Source organism: Temnothorax nylanderi, unplaced genomic scaffold (assembly GCF_030848795.1).
Source record: "Temnothorax nylanderi isolate EJ_2023f unplaced genomic scaffold, tnyl_v1.0 TNYL_tig0003_pilon, whole genome shotgun sequence".
NCBI classification, from domain to species: domain Eukaryota; kingdom Metazoa; phylum Arthropoda; class Insecta; order Hymenoptera; family Formicidae; genus Temnothorax; species Temnothorax nylanderi.
Genome location: NW_027249065.1, coordinates 3090451 through 3108435, shown reverse-complemented (window position 1 = coordinate 3108435; position 17985 = coordinate 3090451). Strand labels below are relative to the sequence as shown.

Sequence of the window (17985 nt, the reverse complement as noted above, 5' to 3'; positions counted from 1 at the left end):
AATCCGCGATCGTGCTCCCATATTTACATACTCGCTTACTACGCGCAGTTTGTACAGTTTTCTGTCTCTTTCTCCTTTCCCCCCCTTTTAAAAGAGAATCTCTTCAGATTTTAGATTGCCCCTTTCATGATAATAATCGTGGGTAATCCATTTGGACAAACTTGAAATATTTTTTCACCTTCATGCTTTAAAACCTGTTTTTATTTTGTTAATAACATGCATAATAAGTAAATAATATCGCAAATTACACAGTGTACATGGTACACGTGTTCATCTATGTTTTTATTTATATATTCCGAGTTTTACTTTTTTTGCCTGTCGCGTTTCATAATAATAATCCTTATACTTTTATTAAATATTTTATTTGTTGAGAGAACTTAAACGTATACCGCTTTTTCTCCTTTTTTTCCAGGACATTGCTTTCCGACTTCTTCATTCTCTCACGATAACCTGTTCCGAGTGACGTCCCGTCACATGATAACCGTATCCTTTTCGTAGGATTTTTCGTTTCGTCATTATCGCCAGTGTCATTGAGTTGGTTTATTGAACCTCTTTGCGAAATGAAACTACTATCTAGAATAGCACGAAGGTATCGTGTACATTATCATTAGCATACGTTTTTTTTTTACGTTTATATCTTCTATCTTTATACCGTCTGCCTCCGATATTGGATAATCTTATATTTCAGCATTGCGCAACGAACAAAACTCCGAATCGTGCAAACAACAATATCGAAAACAATTAATTAATATAAAAATAACACGCTATTTTTTTCAATACATATCGCGTTTGAACAGATTGACGTTTATACATATATTCATCCGATATTCGTCAGAAAATTCCTGCCTAAATCTGTCGCGATAGTAATAGTCTCTTTCATGTCCATTTCTATCAATGCAGATTAACTTTAATCCCGGTTTAACTTACTTTTTATCTTTTTCTAGTTTTGAGAATTAGAAAAAGACAGTTAAATCGAGATTAAAGTTAGTCTACATTGGTAGAAATGGATATCAGATTTCCGTGTTTGCTTGAAAATTGTCGAAAAGTGTCGCGCCGCATCGTTATGCAAATTGAGAACGATCTCTCGCATCGCTGCCGTCTATGCATTTATATTTATACATCCGACTTAGAAATCGGCTGGAAGGAAAGTCTCTCTCCTGCCAGCGCTAACGCGAAGAAACCTCGTCTCGCAGTCACGTTTCCGCACGTCCGTGCGCTAAACGCAACGCGCGATCGCCTGACGAACGTCGGTTCGATCGACCAGCCCCGTTCATCCGATTTCTATACACGCGTCAGGGCACCATCGGTCATTTGTTGCCCGCATCGCCGGGCAATTCTGCCCGTGGCCGCTCTCCGTGAAAGTTGTGCTCCGTGCATCGTTCGTTCGCGCGGCATGTGGCACGCTCGTGCAATATGAAATCGTGACTTATGTTCGCGAGCATGCTAATTATCCGCGCAGCGCGCCACGGCGAATTTTTTACTCTTTCAGGCACGGGGACGTGGCGGGTCATTCCTTTCTTTATCGCAATCACGTCGCGTGGCAAAAGCACGCCTTCTGTTAGCTCGCGTCGAGATAGATGGATAAACGAGTGACTAATTGTTCGATGAAGTAGTCACCAGCGAGATAAAATTGTTCTTCCATGAATTTTTTGAGTTAATTTAACGTTAATTTTTTGTAATAGAAATTTAATTAACGTTAAGTATTTTAAATAAATTATAGGCTTGCAATATTAAGATCGTGTAAAGTTAAAATTCATAAAGAGTTAGGGAATAAGTCTCATCGTTTCTGGATTTTAGTTCATGAAAAATTATTTATTTTCAATCCGACAAGTTTGGAAGAACATGAATTAATTCTTGATGATTTATTCGAGGCATGCTCGTGTGCCTCTACTGAATTGACTCATTTAGCTTTTTACGTCAAAGTATATTTCAAGTGATTTGACTAGGTGTTACACCGTAAAGATAGGATTATAAGATTCATCCAGGATTAACATGGATCTCGCGTGCACTCTTGACGCACTGCTTAACTCAGTCGTTGGCATGTTGCCTATTTAATGCCGTCACACGTCGTTTCGAACTTGCGGCTAAAAAAGAAAATGTTTAACCAAATGGATGAAGTACAGCCCGCGCGTTCCTCGCCTCTTCCTTGTCTTTCTCCGCCACTTCGACAACATTATTTACTGCCTTTCCGAACATCAGACGCGTGCGAGTTTGAGCGCGCTGCATTTCCTCAAGAATTAGCATAAATCGATTCGCTTTAATATTCCGCGAAGTTCTCTCTAATGCTCTGGGTTCTCCCGACTATTTTCAAGTACTAGTTCTCCAAGATCGTTTTACTATAAATCGCGTTGAATGCTGGAGCGTGTGGCATAATAATTTCGACATCTCCGTCAAGCGAAGCGTGTCTAAAAGCGTTTGATCATGCATTTCGAGATGATATGATCCTAATATGATCGCGACCAATCTGTTGCATCGTTCGCAACCATATCTGAAAATAGAATTTCCGACGTTTCTAACGTCTTCTTCCTAGGAGGCCGTCGCGACGGTCGCGACGACCGTCATTCGTTACGTTATTTTTCGCGAGGGCAGAAAAAGAGATGCAACGGAAGAGACGGGAGGCGGTAGGGGGGGGGGAGGGAGGGGGCCGCGGTACGTCGACTCGGGATGAAATGGGGGGCTTGATTCATCGCGGAGGCCGCACACTCGGCTTCACGCAGCCGTAGAGCGAATCTCGTCCGTGTCCCGATCCTGGATTCGAGCGCGCACGAGCCAGCCAGACAAGCCAGTTGGTGCTATGCGTCTTCCGCGCGAAAGTCAAGGACGCGCGAACGAGGTTCCGTAGTTCTCCCCGACCTTCGCGAGCGCGCGTGCACAAGCAATCACAGTCGATCGTGTGATTCGCCGAGGTCAGTGCGCGGTGTTTTCGTTTGACGAGAAAGAGAATCCCCGCGATTGTCGGTCCCTCCGTAACTTTCCTAAGTCTGGAAATCTCGACCTTTCCCCGCGTTTCGGTGCTTCGGTCTCTCGATTCTTTCCTCAGCGAGGCACTGGGCAATCTCGCGCGAAAATTCGTATCTCTGCTGTTCACACTGCCGAGGGAATGAAAAGTTCGACAGTGTTGTTACAGTGGAATAATAGTGTGTGCTGTAGAAAATCCGGTCCAAAATATACGTCGCGGAAATAAGAATTAAACGAAGCCTGTGGCGAAGAAGTTTTCGAATAGAAAGTAAATTGATGCTAAATAGAAAAGACGGAGAGAATGAATTTCAATGATCAGTGAATCACGTCCGCGTTGCATTTCAATGTTGCCTACTTGTCAAACTCCATTACATCACCGCATAAAGTGATTATCCATGCGTCACTTCGTGAATTTGCAAACTGCTATAAAGTGAAACGTGATTCTATGTATGTCGCGTGTTCTATTTACATAACTCTATTCACACAAATTTATTCAGAATTTTACAGTACGTAAATCTCATTTGAAATTCTTCGCCATTTGCTCCGATCGAAAACATACATCGCACTTCAGTTCTCTTCTTCATATATTTTTTTACGTCAATTAATATTATTATCGTATAGTAAAACATTTCGATATCTCACTAATTTTGTCGATATTTTTTTTACATTTTACGTATCGTCAAATATAAAGCAAAGCATAAACTCTCGTTTGCAGGTTCAGTGTGAGGCTTACGTGAAATCAGTTCTAACACGACGACATAAATTGCTCTCGATCTCTCCGTAACCAAGTACGTGCCTACACAGTGTCCTAAATTGGTGATTCACCGCGTATACCGAGGGTTCGTAACACTCGGAATCGCATCTCGTTCCGCTTACCTTTCTCGGTTGTTCACGATCGAATAATTTCGGGATTCCTCGATCTCTCGTGATTCTCCCCCGTGAAAACCTTGAACACTCCCGTTGTTTCCGGTGGTCAGTGTGAACGACACCGAAACGAGTAGCAACTCAGAATGGTAGTCGCAATGGTCGCAAAATATGGACAGTCTGATCTAGGTATGTCTGATTGGTCAATTATAACAAGAAGATACTAGAATTGCTCACGTGCTTAAACCTTAAGGTCCAATCACTTTTCTGCATCTTGTAGAGATTTTTATCACATTTATTACATAACTAGAATTGCTCACGTGCTTAAACCTTAAGGTCCAATTACTTTTCTGTATCTTGTAGAGATTTTTATCACATTTATTACATATTTATTAGATATGCTTATATAAGTCATATAATCGTACAATCACATAAATCATGTAATCTCCTCCTAAGTTTTTAAAATTTCTTATTTAAAAACTTCTTGTTCACTCGCACGAAACAAACTACGTTCAGATTTATAACCAAGAAGGAGTCGGCAGTTACGCGATTAGCACATGGTGTTAAGTCGAGTCGCATAATTATTGCGCAATGACATTTCGCGTACACACGTTGATAATAATGAGTGGTATACGATACAGCACGCGTAGAGATGCAATTTATCTCGGCCACGCGAAGGAAGCGAGAGATTTGTTCTAATGAATTGCACACCGCTAAACAAACTCGAGCGAACGACCTATAATTACGAACGAGTGTATTACGCTGTAAGGCTGTAACGAGCCAGGATGAAAACGCTGGATAAAATAGATCGGCCTTAATACTGTAATCGATTATTACTTCCGCTCGGCGAGAAGTTAATATTGATGAAATTTATAAGAAACGTCCAAAATTTAAATTTATCGCCCATAATCCTCAACTAATGATCGAGATAGAATATAATCGTTTATGTGAATATAGATAAAACAGTGCGGATCGAAACGCACTCTCGTTAGTCTCGATGTACAAATAATCTCTTTAGTAAAATTAATTATTCTTCACGGAAAGTTTTAATCGTCGATTATGATATCCTTTAGCCGTAGTTTTATCACGAAACTATAAATTAATTTTGTGCTCTATATATCTTATAATTATTTTACTATAATTATCCATGAGAATTAGGTTTATATACCTAGGTAGGAATCATTATTAAATTAATCGCACGTGTACAGAGAAAATTTCAGAATACTGGTTCAAGTACGATTCAAGTTTCGTAAGATCATGGTATAATATCCCCCTCATTCACTTATCATCTAATCATCTATACATAGCAGTTCCACGATTCCGGGGCGCAGGATTGTAATTTCCGCGATAATTTTACCATTCGGAGCACGTTTGCCCAGTCTAGCGCGAGGCAGGTTGCTTTATTTGCAGTCGAGTGCCATAATTGCAAGGTACACACATACACACGTACGGCGTCGCGCGCGTTCGTCGAAAAGTACACTAAAGTCTCCGGAGAGGCCGGCTAGAGTGCTATGCGTTCACGCGCGGTTGCAAGTCCTCCACCATCGATCGTTCGAGAGAACTCGATCGTGTTGCGCGATACGTAATCGCACGACGGCTGAAAAACTGCGGGAGAGAGAGAGAGAGAGAGAGAGACGACTCTCCCGTGGTACTCGAGATGGAACCGGCTTAATGGCATTCCGCCGGCCTGATGCCCCTGCAAGACCCCGCCTCACGCCGGACCGAAGGCACGGTGGATTGAAATTCGTCGCGGCGAATTCCGCAATCAGCTTGTCCGGCATCATCACCCGTCGAATCGCGTCATTAACCCCTTACGTCTTGTGGCGTCTCGCCTGCGGCACGAACCAGTTCGTTTAAAATCCCCGCGCGAGCGCGCGATTCTTCCGCGATACAAAGTATTCCGCGGCGCAAAAAGATTGACGCGGTGAAGAGATCACGTCACAGCTAATGGAAAATCTCGGCTCGGAAATGATCTTGTAAAGAGGCGCGGGTTAATTGCACCCGGATGTCAAAGATGCATTTTGTTTCCACAGAAGGCAATTTATTTATTTGATAAATATAGGACAATCGTTTTTATATTGAAGATTTTATATCGGAGTTACATGTATTGTTCCTTAAATTTGCCGTAACAATATTCAGATTAATGTCACATTTTTACTCTTTCCGTGATTAACAACCTGGCACTGACCGCATTACGGTGTATTTATAGTGAGAAAGCCGCAACGCGAAATATCATCCCGGCCAACGTCTTCTAATTAAGCGTGCGCTATTCTCGGCGATGTCGGTGATTAGCCACAGGCATTCTTAATTATATTGGGCGTAGAGTAAATTGGAAAACGCGAGTACTCGTATATTACCTAACTTCACGCTTTTCACAATGGAACATTGTTCAGACTGCTTATCAGTAGTTTCCTCAACGAAAGATTGTGTTTCCCAAATCTCGCAGGTGCTAGAAGAGTCTCACGCATCTACGTGAGAAATTTAAATAAATAGAAATGAGAATTTTACGACAAAGAAATCAATGCTTTTTAATAATATTCAGATAATTAACTTCATATTTTATTGTATACTTATATATTTATATAAAATGTATAGATATGAAATATAAAAAACACAAGATTGAAAACTAATCGTGTAAAATATTGTATTTTCATCTTAAAATAGATAGACGAATTCCGGTACAAACAAATTTTGTAATCAAGTTTTGTAAAAGAATTATTTATTGTTTGTAATAGAATGTTTCTTGATTATTTTTGAGTTAATTTTTTATCGCTATGTGAAACACGAACGAAATTATAGTACATTTTGTTTTGTCACGAGTCGAACGTCGTGCTAACGCAAAGGCATAATCCATGGCCTAGGTCAATATGCATTTGATATAGGCTGAATGCGAACAATATGCTTGTTCTCGCTCCTTTCTCTTTCCGGCCACGTGTACGAAAGGGGAGATCTGTAGTGCATTTGCATTGTGCACACCCGTGTTCGCGCGATTACTGCCATTGTTTTCGGTTGCTTTTCACAGGCTATTGGGATAAGCACAGCTGACTTTTCCTTTCAACATTCGTTATAATTAAAAAAATTATTCGCTATTTATATGTTATTATTTGTCTTTTGCCAGTTACAATGAAGCCGAATATGTGCTAAAAGTACAGCGATAAGTCGCAAAACGGTCCAATTATGTTCGCGTAAATTGCAATTGGAAATTGCAATAGTAATAACTGATATTGGCATCATTATTATTAAAATCTTATATTTAACTACGATTTAAAATTATGGCATAATAATACATTAAAATATTTTATATTTAAATTACTTTTACTAATGTTCTTGTACGCGCACGTCGCGAAATGCACATATTTTTCTTGAAAATCTTGATTTTTTTGCGTAATGCGTAGTGAAACATTACTTGCTGATTAAAACACTTCGGAGAAGCTACGCATGGATATCGCTGTGTTTCGTGTTCCCGGTCATGGGGCAAAAGGTTGAATTGAAGCATTTAAGTCTTCCTCTCGTCGATAGTCGCCTAAGTTACATCAGGACTTTCTACTCCCGCGACTGGCACGGCAATAATTAACGTGCTTGAAATATCAGTGAAAGAATCTAAATAGAATTCTTTTTAAATTTGAAATATTTGAAAAGAACGGGAAAGCCGTTCATTTTATAATCATCGAGCTTCTTTTGGAATCTTTAGTCCATTTCAAGTCTTAATAATACGTCCGTGCTGGTGGAAAGGCATTCCCAGTGTACTTTGATTTATTAATGTCTCGAGAGGAAGATGTTCGCGGAAGCCGCCGAGCGCGAAGCACGAGTCTAAAGCGTGCCGCATTTAGCGCGATTTTTCAGCGTAATGAGTGTAACATAACCGTTAAATGCTGAGTATTCATGACGGATGCAAAATGTAGGGTATACAGCGAGACGACTTGCCGGGGAGCTTGAATGTTTTCTTCTATCTCTACCCGCGGATCTACCGCGAAGCCTCTAGCATGAAACGAAGTTCCGCGAGCGCGCGAGACCGCGCCGCGAGTTCTGCTTAGCAGCAGCTTGCGTGCTCACGCGATATATTATAGCGCGCATAACGAAGTAGGAGGAGGAACGAAGAGTCGCGATAATCGTCGGCTTTGTGGTGAACTTCGTTTATCTTCCGCCGTGCGGCGAGGCCGCGCGCAGATATCACAGATCGATATCTCACCGACCATCAATTGCAGCGAAGGCATTAATCGCGGGAGTTTTCGCGGCGACCTTTCGCTACTAGCATACGCTTCCTGCAATAATCGTTGTTAATTAACCTTAAGGTCAAGAAACTTAAAAGGGAGGAGAAAAAACACGTATAATAACATGGAAAATTATTATAGGAAACGTTTTCGCAATATTTGCGCAATATTTAAATTAACGTATATTTTTTTCTGTTTCAGGTAAGTCGGTGCAAATGATATTTTCGAGGCAGAGTACCACACTTTCATTCGTCATTGTTATTCGCGCCGAAAAGTGAGTTCATGCTTTTCTGTAACTAACGTTGCTTTCTATCGTAACATTTGCAGAAACGGCGCGGTAGTTTCGATTAATTAACACGTCGATTGAACGACCTGCGCGAGTTATGCGAATTAATTAAAGCGAAACTCTCTTGATATGCGACCGGTTCGAGCGATTAAGATAACGTCGAGAGAATTGCGATAGAGAATCGTAATGCAGATAGAGAATCGTAATATAAGAATTTGACACGTTTCTATATGGAAGATCCGTACAAATCGAACGTTCAACGAGATTTATCGCCGATTCTTCTCACAACTTAATTATTATCGTCGGAAGAGTGAACGTCAATATGATCATCGTCGATGTAACTATTATTCGAAATAAGAAAAAAAATTCAAAGTAGGCTCCAAACAAGTGCATATGCCGCTAGAACGCGTTGCGGGGAAAAATGCAAATTGCATAGTTGCAGCAACCACGCGTGTCTATTTTTACGCTGAGTTATTTAGCATTCAATGCTCAATGAATAGATGTCTGATTCATCGGTGTAAGAAGCATATGCGGCGGCGAGAAGCGGGTTAAAAAGTAGCGGCGACGGGCATACCCGCTTAGGCTCTCTCGCATTCAGGCCTCCGACACGCGGATTAGCGGTGTATGCGTGCGGGTCAGCAAGAGGCAGGTTCGATCCACGTGATAGATTCCCACGATAGGTGGGTCGAGACGAAGGTGCATTGCGTTTCTCGATCGCCGGATCGAGGAATCCGTGCCAGGGGAACGGTCCCCGCGGAAAGCGCTCGCTATCACGAGGCGAAATCGTTTCTCGCGGGCGGATTTACGCGCCCATACGCACGCGAATCGTTCGTGTCGCCACAAATCCGCGTATCTTTCCTCGCGGATCTGCTCGAGCTATCCTGCTGCGTTAATTTTCCACGCATGCATGCTACTTTTCACGATTTAGAGGAGAAAGCAAGCTGAATATCATTAGGGCCACCCATAGATACAGCGCAAACGTGTCTTGCGAGTGCGAATGCTTCTCCTTATTCACCGCCTCGCTTAAGCGGAGAAAAAAAATATAAAATGATAGATTGTTATACAAACACACGTTTGTGTATCACAGTTAATTATATTCGTTAAAAAGAGTTAGGCGGCGAAAGGGATGAGAGAAATCCTTCCGCTCGATCTTACCCTTTTAAATGAGAAGTTCTGACAGATAATATCGAACAATATTTCGACGTCTTTTCTGTGATTCTATATTTTCATATACGGCCGGTTAATAATTGAACTTAGGGCCGGTTGTTCTAACCTGTTGGTAAACTAACTAATAGTTAAATCATATATATATGTCTTTGTTTATCCTTTACATTAGACAAAGATAGACATATGATTTAACTATTAGTTAGCTTACCAACAGGTTGGAACAACCGGCCCTTAAGTATTTAACTGATTAACTTATTTAAAGAAATAATTTGGCAGCATATAATATCCACATTTTCTCCGTCACTTCATAAGTATGATATCAAATGTGGAATCTTCGCGAAAGCGCGCTATTAGTACACGCGGGTATCTTATAGAAGATATAATAACAGTTATTCTTGATACCGCAAATTTCGTTTGCCCGCCCTCGCGATCCCGGAGTCACGCCGTCGACCCGGTGAAATCGAAATTCATCTTTCCCGTCGTGTGTTAGCCCCGAACCGCTCTCGACGGCGCGCGGGCGTGCGAACTGGCATCGCGGCAAGGCACGCGGATAGGGCCGGCGATAATTGCGGAAGACGCGACTTTTGTTACGAGGTGCGTCTCTCTCGCGCGGCGTGGCGCGGCCGAGAAATTCCCGACGGCGAGACGCGCATTAATGCGAGCAGCAAACCATCTCGCCGGCTTCATTAGCATCCGCGAATCGGACACCGTTAATTATTTCCATTATCCCGTGCCATTCATAATTCAACGGTGCATAATTCAGCGGCGCGAGGCCGCACGCGCTAGCGTGTTCGATTTATATTGTTAACGGAAGGAAACTCGTGGCCGTTTTTTGCACGTGTCTTTGCGCGCGCATCAAAGATTATCTCTTTCACTTAATAATATATGTGATGGCATTATTAAATGTTATAGTATATAGCGTTGCGATATTAATGGCGAGTTCCTGCGCGTTTTTGCTTACCCCACATTCTGTGCGTAAACGTCGTCGTTTCTTGCTTAGCTGGTATCCGCGAGTCAAACGTTTAATCTCTTAATGACCACCGCGCGTTCTTCATAAATTCAATGGCATTCGGCATGTACAAACGCGAGCAGAACGGTTATATACGAATGAAAGGAGAGAACGGCGAGATCGCCGTGGCGAATTCTTCGATTTCGTGGTAGGAAGAGATTAAGCCCTCGCGCGGAAACGATGAGCTTCCTTGAGCGTGTCCGACTAATTTTCTGAACGGCAAGCCTGGATAACGATAAGAAGCTCGTTAAATTTCCTTTAATTGCATTCCAAGTTCGTTCGTTGACTCGCGTACTTTTTAATCGCTCTCGCGGCCGCGCGGTATTCTATGCTATTCTATATGTATTTTTTCTCTCGATTACCAGGCACTGAATTAAGAATAATGCCGTTAATTTCAATGTTAAGAGGAGAATAGCTTCTCAGTTACAAGCGATTGCAAATTAAATTGCTCTCGATCGAGCTTTAAATATAGAAGTTGATTATAAAGTTGATTATAAAATCTTTACTTGAGATATTACTTGCTCACGAACATGGATTCTTAGCTCGCGTTGCTCTAATTTACGTGTTCAGGTTGGTTGTGAATCAACGACATGTAAATTTTATTAAGTTATGAAGTTTTATTTAATTTTACACAGTCTATTTTAAAATTTGATGTCTTGTGTTACAATCATCGAAGATGAGGTTTAAATCTAGTGTTTAAAAATTAAAAACGACGAAAATAATATAGGATAATGGACGGTCGTGGATCTTTATATATTGGAAGCAATTCCGTATTTAGCAGTCTTCGAAAGAATGATATTCTTGGTTCCGTTCCTTTTTCATAATAGATCGATATTTCTATCGAACGATGGATAGATAACACGGTTTCATTTCCGTATTGGGCGCGGCATAATTTCAGGAAAGTGGATTTCGCGTATAGCAGCCCGACGCTCGAATGGAAACTGATACACATAGGCTTGGTCGACAGATTTCTTAGCGGCGTGATAAACGATCGTGGAATGTGTTCGCGGTAATTCGTTTCTGGTCGAGATGCTGGTCGAAGATAAATCGTCGGTCGTATAACTCTAATTGTAGCGAGATAATTCCAAAGGATACACATTTGTCAATATAGAACGCGCTCATAGTTATATCGCAGCGTAGTTATATCACGTAGCTATAATTGTGAAAAGTTAAAGAAATCACATTTCGTATATAAGTAGAAAGATGTTTTTTCATATCTTTCTGATTAGGAATTATACGAGAGAATTTTAATAAGCAATATCCGCTATTTTTATTTTTTAAAAGGAATGTTTTACTATATTTACTTTGATTGGAAATAAAGCTCAAACGACAAAGGAAGTGCGTTCTTCTCGAGAAGGATGTTGACAAACGCTCGGCGCATGTCGTGGCAAAGGAATCCTCTTCGTTTACGAAATCGCCGGGTCTTCTTTCATTCGAAAACCACCCACGTACCTCCCGTCTTGGCTTGACGTTTTCTTCTCGCGCTGGACCCTTGTGCAATCGTCATAGCGAATCAAACGCCGACAAATGAGGTAATCGTTCGGAACGTTTTGTACACGAGCGCGGATTGTTCGCTACGCTCGTTTTCCCCGTCGACTTTTGTCAAGCTGCACGATTGTTCGCTTCGTAACCCATTGTCCATCAGTATTAAGATAAAAAAACTCGGTGAGCAGCGATAACTGCAGATAAAGCCTTAAAACACTTGAGTTAACTTTAGAGCTCAATAGAATTTTTATTTAAAGTTTTGCTACTAACAATAAGATATACATATGAAAAGTTCGCAGCAAATAGCAGATCCAATTTATAATTTATGACTTTATGAGGTCCATTTTAAATATGAAATTGTGTTCAAATAAATTCGATTTCTAGCATTGACTTGTATCCAAATTTTTTCTCAAAAATTGTTGATATTTGCTAATTTGTTGCTTGCATACAATCTCTATCACAATTTCTCTATAACAATTTTTTTTTCCTTTTAGTTGCCCGGTAGATTCTTCCAGATTCGCGTATCGTCCCAGAAACGCAAATGAGGAAGAACGAAATAGACGTTCTCGCCCACGTCTCATTACGCGATTACATAAACACGACAGACATAAGTAAGCCTGCACGGTGCGGCTGAAACGAACAAGTTATCCACGGCGCGGCCAACGCGCTTGACGTGCGGAGGCCAATGATGTTAAATGCGAAGGCCCACTTAACGTCACTTTAGTCAGTTGGGTGTGACTGCCTTCGCGGTACTTCTATACCTCGCCGCGAATTGCGAAAATTGACCGTTGCGTGTCCGAGCGGGATCAATTAATGGAAAGAGGATGTGCCGAAACAGCGTTTTCGAGACCGATTTTTCAAGACTCTTCTGTAGAGGACGTCGTTGAACTTACGTCGCGAAGATTCGGTTCAACGTTAAGATTCTTCACGAATATGGACGTTGGAAAAATTTCCAACGAGAGATAACATTATCGATTGCGTAACATAAAAGTGAAGATCTGACGACGTAAAGGTGTCATTCGGACACGTAGAAGATAATGCCGCGTCGCACCGTCGTGTTCAGCGTGATTGCACTTGCATTTCGTGGGAAGATACATACAATAGTGAGAAAAGATGCAAGTCGAAACGCAGTTTGCTATACGGAAAGGCGCGATGCGTCGTTCCTTCTTACTCGTCTCGGTCGTCATTAGCGCGAACACGTGCTCTCGGCGATTGATAATATCGCGTGAAACAATAGGAACGCGAAATGGTTTCGCTCGTCACGGGGAAGATTTTCGTCAAATAAATCGTCGTAATTGTTGACCTCCAATCTTTGTATAAGCATAGTAGAAAAACTCGAGATTTATGATAGAAAGTTAACGATTGTTATAGTGATTTTTTCAAGATACAAGATCGTGAAAATGTGGAAGAAAATTTTGTTGACATCAAATAATATTTATTCCTTTTTTTTATTGTCCCTAAAATAATTCGTCATACTTTCGATTTCGAGTTTGATACAGATGCATGGCTTACGCAGCAAACCGGTAAAAATTGCGAATTTTTCGTGAAATATTTGCACAAATCGGGTAATATATTCTGACCTGCCCGCATCATTAATTATTGCGCTACATACGATTGAGTTCCCTTTGACTTGTTTGTCCGGTTTGCGGGTGGTCTCTTAATTGCGGCAGAGCGTACGTTAAATTCGCACGACTAATTATACGGTAAAGCTCAAGTTTTTGGAAATAAAACGTACGCAAACTGCGCAATACGGCGCGAAAGACGTGTGCTCAGAAAGTGTGACGACTATTTGCACGATCGTTCTAATGGAGACCACTTTAATAGAGATCGCGCCAACTGACCCGTGAATCATCTTCGTGATTAATGTCCGTTAGAAATTAGATCACCTCGCAAATTTTTCTCTTATCACGCAATTAATTTTATTAACGGATAAGTAATAATGAATAAGTAGCAGATATATAATCACATAGAAAGGACTCATCTTTAAAATATTGAGTTTAAAATATTGTGGCTGTATTTATTCTAAGAGAGATAGGAAATAAAATGTTATTTGTTATAATTTTAGATATAAAAAAAAGAATGTATATTTAATGTAATCTCGAGACAAAAATAATGTTATTTGTTAGAAAATTTGATCCCAAGTCGTTATAGCATTTCCAACTGAAGTTCAAATATTAACAGGATTCGACATACTGTATGCGTGGAATGTGATTCCGTGCCTGATATTATTATGCACCGACGTGTCTCGGTATCAGATGAGCGGATAAAATGACGGTGAGATCAGTGCCGATGCCTGGACGTGTCCGCAAGGAAACGTTCGGGCTTACATAAGCTCGGAAACCGTATATTATTCACCGTGGAACTGGGTGAACTACTCACGTTGTTAGCACCTCGTCTTTTGTCTGGTTCACTTTTGCTAGGACGATCGGTGCTCTTCAAGGTTAAGGTAAAGACCTCTCGTGAACCTGTCGTTTCCGCCAGGTCTAGCTGGTCCAAATCGTGGTTTTATCATGTTTTCTGCAAAACAATTTTAACGTGTTCGAGATTATTGTCATCAAGAACATATAAATCAAAGTTAAAACGAGATTCTTATTAGTCTAAGTTACGGGATATCCTTTTTATAACTCATCAAATTAGTTCTGATTTTTTAGGAATAAAAATACAAAGTATAAAAATATTCAAAATATGGAAATCTGTTGGGAAAAATCAAGTCCGGTTCTCAGAAAGGTTTTCTATCTATAATGCTTTCGCAGAGAGCGTACCTATATGAAGCTGTTTGAATGTTATTTCGGAAGATATATACGAGACAGCTGGAGGAGGCGCGAGCATCTCGACGGCAATCCTGTTTCGATATGATCTATACGAGGCGACATTAATCTTGCACCGTTATTACTTCGCACGCATCAGCCTTTATTGTCCCCGAAACTGTATACTCAATCTTCGCGTTTCCGCGATCGGTCGTCTCACATATTTTATCACACCGTCACTCGGCCCAACTGAACTCGCACGGACTTCTAGTTAAAGCTCTCGCGTCACTTGATCCCGCGAAGATTGAGATGAGGATATTCGCGATACAAGGTATACACTTGTACAGTTTCACGCGCTTTACGGTTATTTTCATTACGTGCGATAATGGAGAAGCGAGGTGACATTGAAATATTCCCGTCGCTGCGGTGAATCGCGGTTTCTAACGAGTGATACTTTCGCGTTTAAGCAACGCCTATAGTTGCATTCATCAGAACGACAGTCAGGGAGCGAAACCGCTAAGTTACGCATACCGCTTGGACTGTGTTTTATTTCGCGAAACGGAGTAATAATGTAGAAGTTATTCGACGCGACCTCGAGTACCGTAAAACATAAATAATATCGCGTCCAAAGGCCTGATAGGATTAATGCGTTGCCTGGCGAACACTCCGGAATTTCGCTATTACGTTTCCGAGTTACCGATTCGCTACGCTTAAACATCTCCGATTACTGCGCGTGCTTACGGATTAATTACGACGGAAAGCGTTTGTATGAGGCTTGAATAACGTGAAATTTAATCTGGCGCACGCGCCGTCATTAGACCAGTAAAATATTAATAAGGTGTATTATATTGTGTCGATTTTAATGGGCACATTTTGTGCGCCATGATTATCGATTTTACACGCTTAACGGATGTCTGTCACTGCTAATATCTCCGTACACGATAAAAAAAAAACCTGCTCGATGAAAGTGAGGTTTCTCTTTTCTGAGTTGATTTTTTTTTTATATCGATTCAAAGCTGAGATATCTCTCTTCTTATTTTTTCGCGAACGTATTGTCGTATAATTATCCATTCTCCACACTCGCCACCACACCTATCGCGATTCGAAAAAAAAACCCCCGAGATAGACAGCTGGCGTATTTCTCTCGACAAGTTCACCGGACGTGTTGCACCTAATTATCCATTTTCCACGCCAAAGGTACGTTTATTTCCGCCTTGCGTTTCGCGCAAGGATGCGAAAATTCCTGTCGAGGTCACCTGCCTCGTATTAATTTTACTGAACAGCCCCTATAGCATAATTATCGATTTTCCTCGCTCGATCCGCCGGCTATCAAGGGACATACGTTCAATCGTATGCCGGCTTCGTGCTCGCAGGTGTCGGTTTGTTCGCCAGGATCGATGGAACTTGGGCGTACGTTAACCCTACGGGGACGTGGAAACGACTCATTTACAAACTCGCGGGGAATTCCGACACTAACGGTGATGATTATCGGTCTTCGTCGCAGTTTTTACGAGCGGGAGCTCGAAACAATTCGCCGCCACCTCGCCGCATCGCGCTGCGACATACCATAACTTTCTTGCACAAACGAGTCCATTAGGAAACATATATCTGTCTGCCGTTATGTTGATGCACCTCGATGCCGTTCTCTTTCGCATGCTGCAATTTTCGTTGCTATTTATGCCTCGCGTGCGTCTGCCGGTCCTAATTGACAATTGTTGCGTGTCGCACGTTTTTATTACCAGCTTTAATATCGGCTTGTAAGCACATTATAATATAAGTTATAATGAATCCTAGATTGTTGTTGGGTGTAAAATTTATTAACTACGGAAGTATTAGAATAACAAAATCTGTTATTAGTTTGACAACACATTTCTAGATTAATTTGAAGTCGATTTTGTTTTATTGAAAAATTTGATTGGTTTTTTTTTACTCTTTTATTTGATGTCTGATTTAAGCTTCATAAATTCTTGAAATTTTCTGCGAAGGCGAGACGCAAATTTAATCTCGACGTCGTCCGTCCCTTGGTATTTAAAACGATCGGCGAATTAATATCGAGACGTGTGGAATTCGCAGTTCGACGCTTAAATGGAACCTCCTGCCTTGCGTGACCTTTTCGAAACGCATATCCGTGAGTGTAATGTATGGTTATCGCCTCTCTCGGCTAATATTAAAAGATTGTGAGATGCAGCTTCGTATGCCAATACATCGTATGGAGCAGAAAGCATGCTGCTTTTTACACAATTCGAAGCCGTCAATGCAATCTTTCGAAGATAAATCTGCCAATTGTTTTTTAATACTTTTCTCTCTCTTTCACACACACAATAATCGATAATAATTTATATTCTAAACTTAAACTAGTCCCTCATGTTATTTTCGTCCATCGATTTTGGCAAAAGTGAAACAGAACATGTGATGTTTACTCCTTGACATTTTTATATCAGTTATATGAATTTTCTATACATTTGTTTCTAACAACTTTCACGGTCTCAATCTGAATTCAGATATCATTGAACTCTCCGTCCATCTCGTGCCGGAACACACAAACCCGTTTACCATTATTGATCGACACTAAACTTGCAATTATGCTCGACTAACTACAGTATTACGGTCGTAATATCGTGCAGCAAAATGCGCTTGATTCTCTTGCTCCTCCTTTCGCGATCCCGTGCCGGTTTCTCGCCTTTCCTAACGCTCACCAACGTATTTCCGTTTCCGTTACTCGCCTTGAACTTGCCCTCTTACTTTGGAACCTTGGAACGTCTACTCCAGCATCGCTCTTGAATAAAACCAATTTTGAACTAAAAGTGCCGTTTAATTCTGCTGAATTTATATCACATAAAAAAAGTTCAGGTGATTACGATGTTCCTTCAAATAAAATTTTAACAACGTCTGAAGCTTATGCTGAAAATTTATATTTAAAAATATGTTATTCGCGCAAAGGAAGAAATAGAATAAGTGATGTGCGAAAATCTTATTTTTATTAATTTAATCGTAAATATTTATTAATTTGTTTCAATATGACGAGTTGTTACAGAAAATATTGATATTACGAAAAACTTTATTACGCAAAATCGTAAATTGGTATTTGCATTTAATATTTTTATAAATAGAAATATTATCGTTGAACTAAACATTGTATGGATATTTGTACTTTTTGCAATGATGGTGCGGCATTGTCCAAAGATAGCTATTAAAAGAGCAGCGAACGGAATGCAGCTACGACGAGCTGCTGGGTGTTCTGGAAAGTCTAAGCCAAGC

The 17985-nt window shown here is 40.8% G+C and overlaps 1 protein-coding gene across 10 annotated transcripts in view; it reads left to right on the top strand.

Moving 5' to 3' along the window:
* LOC139771988 (uncharacterized) overlaps positions 1–17985 on the top strand; it is a 151527-nt gene that overhangs the window by 7025 nt on the left and 126517 nt on the right. For 2 of the 10 annotated variants that reach the window (XM_071705477.1, XM_071705415.1), the window contains exon 1: positions 3778–4011. The exons of 5 other annotated variants lie outside the window; for them this stretch is intronic. In XM_071705477.1, coding sequence (XP_071561578.1) covers positions 3969–4011 — 43 coding nt within the window. In that variant the 5' untranslated portion in view covers positions 3778–3968. Of the gene's footprint in view, positions 1–3777; positions 4012–8272; positions 8308–17985 lie in introns of those variants that run through there. 3 more of the 10 variants (XM_071705590.1, XM_071705553.1, XM_071705629.1) reach the window with 2 other exon arrangements.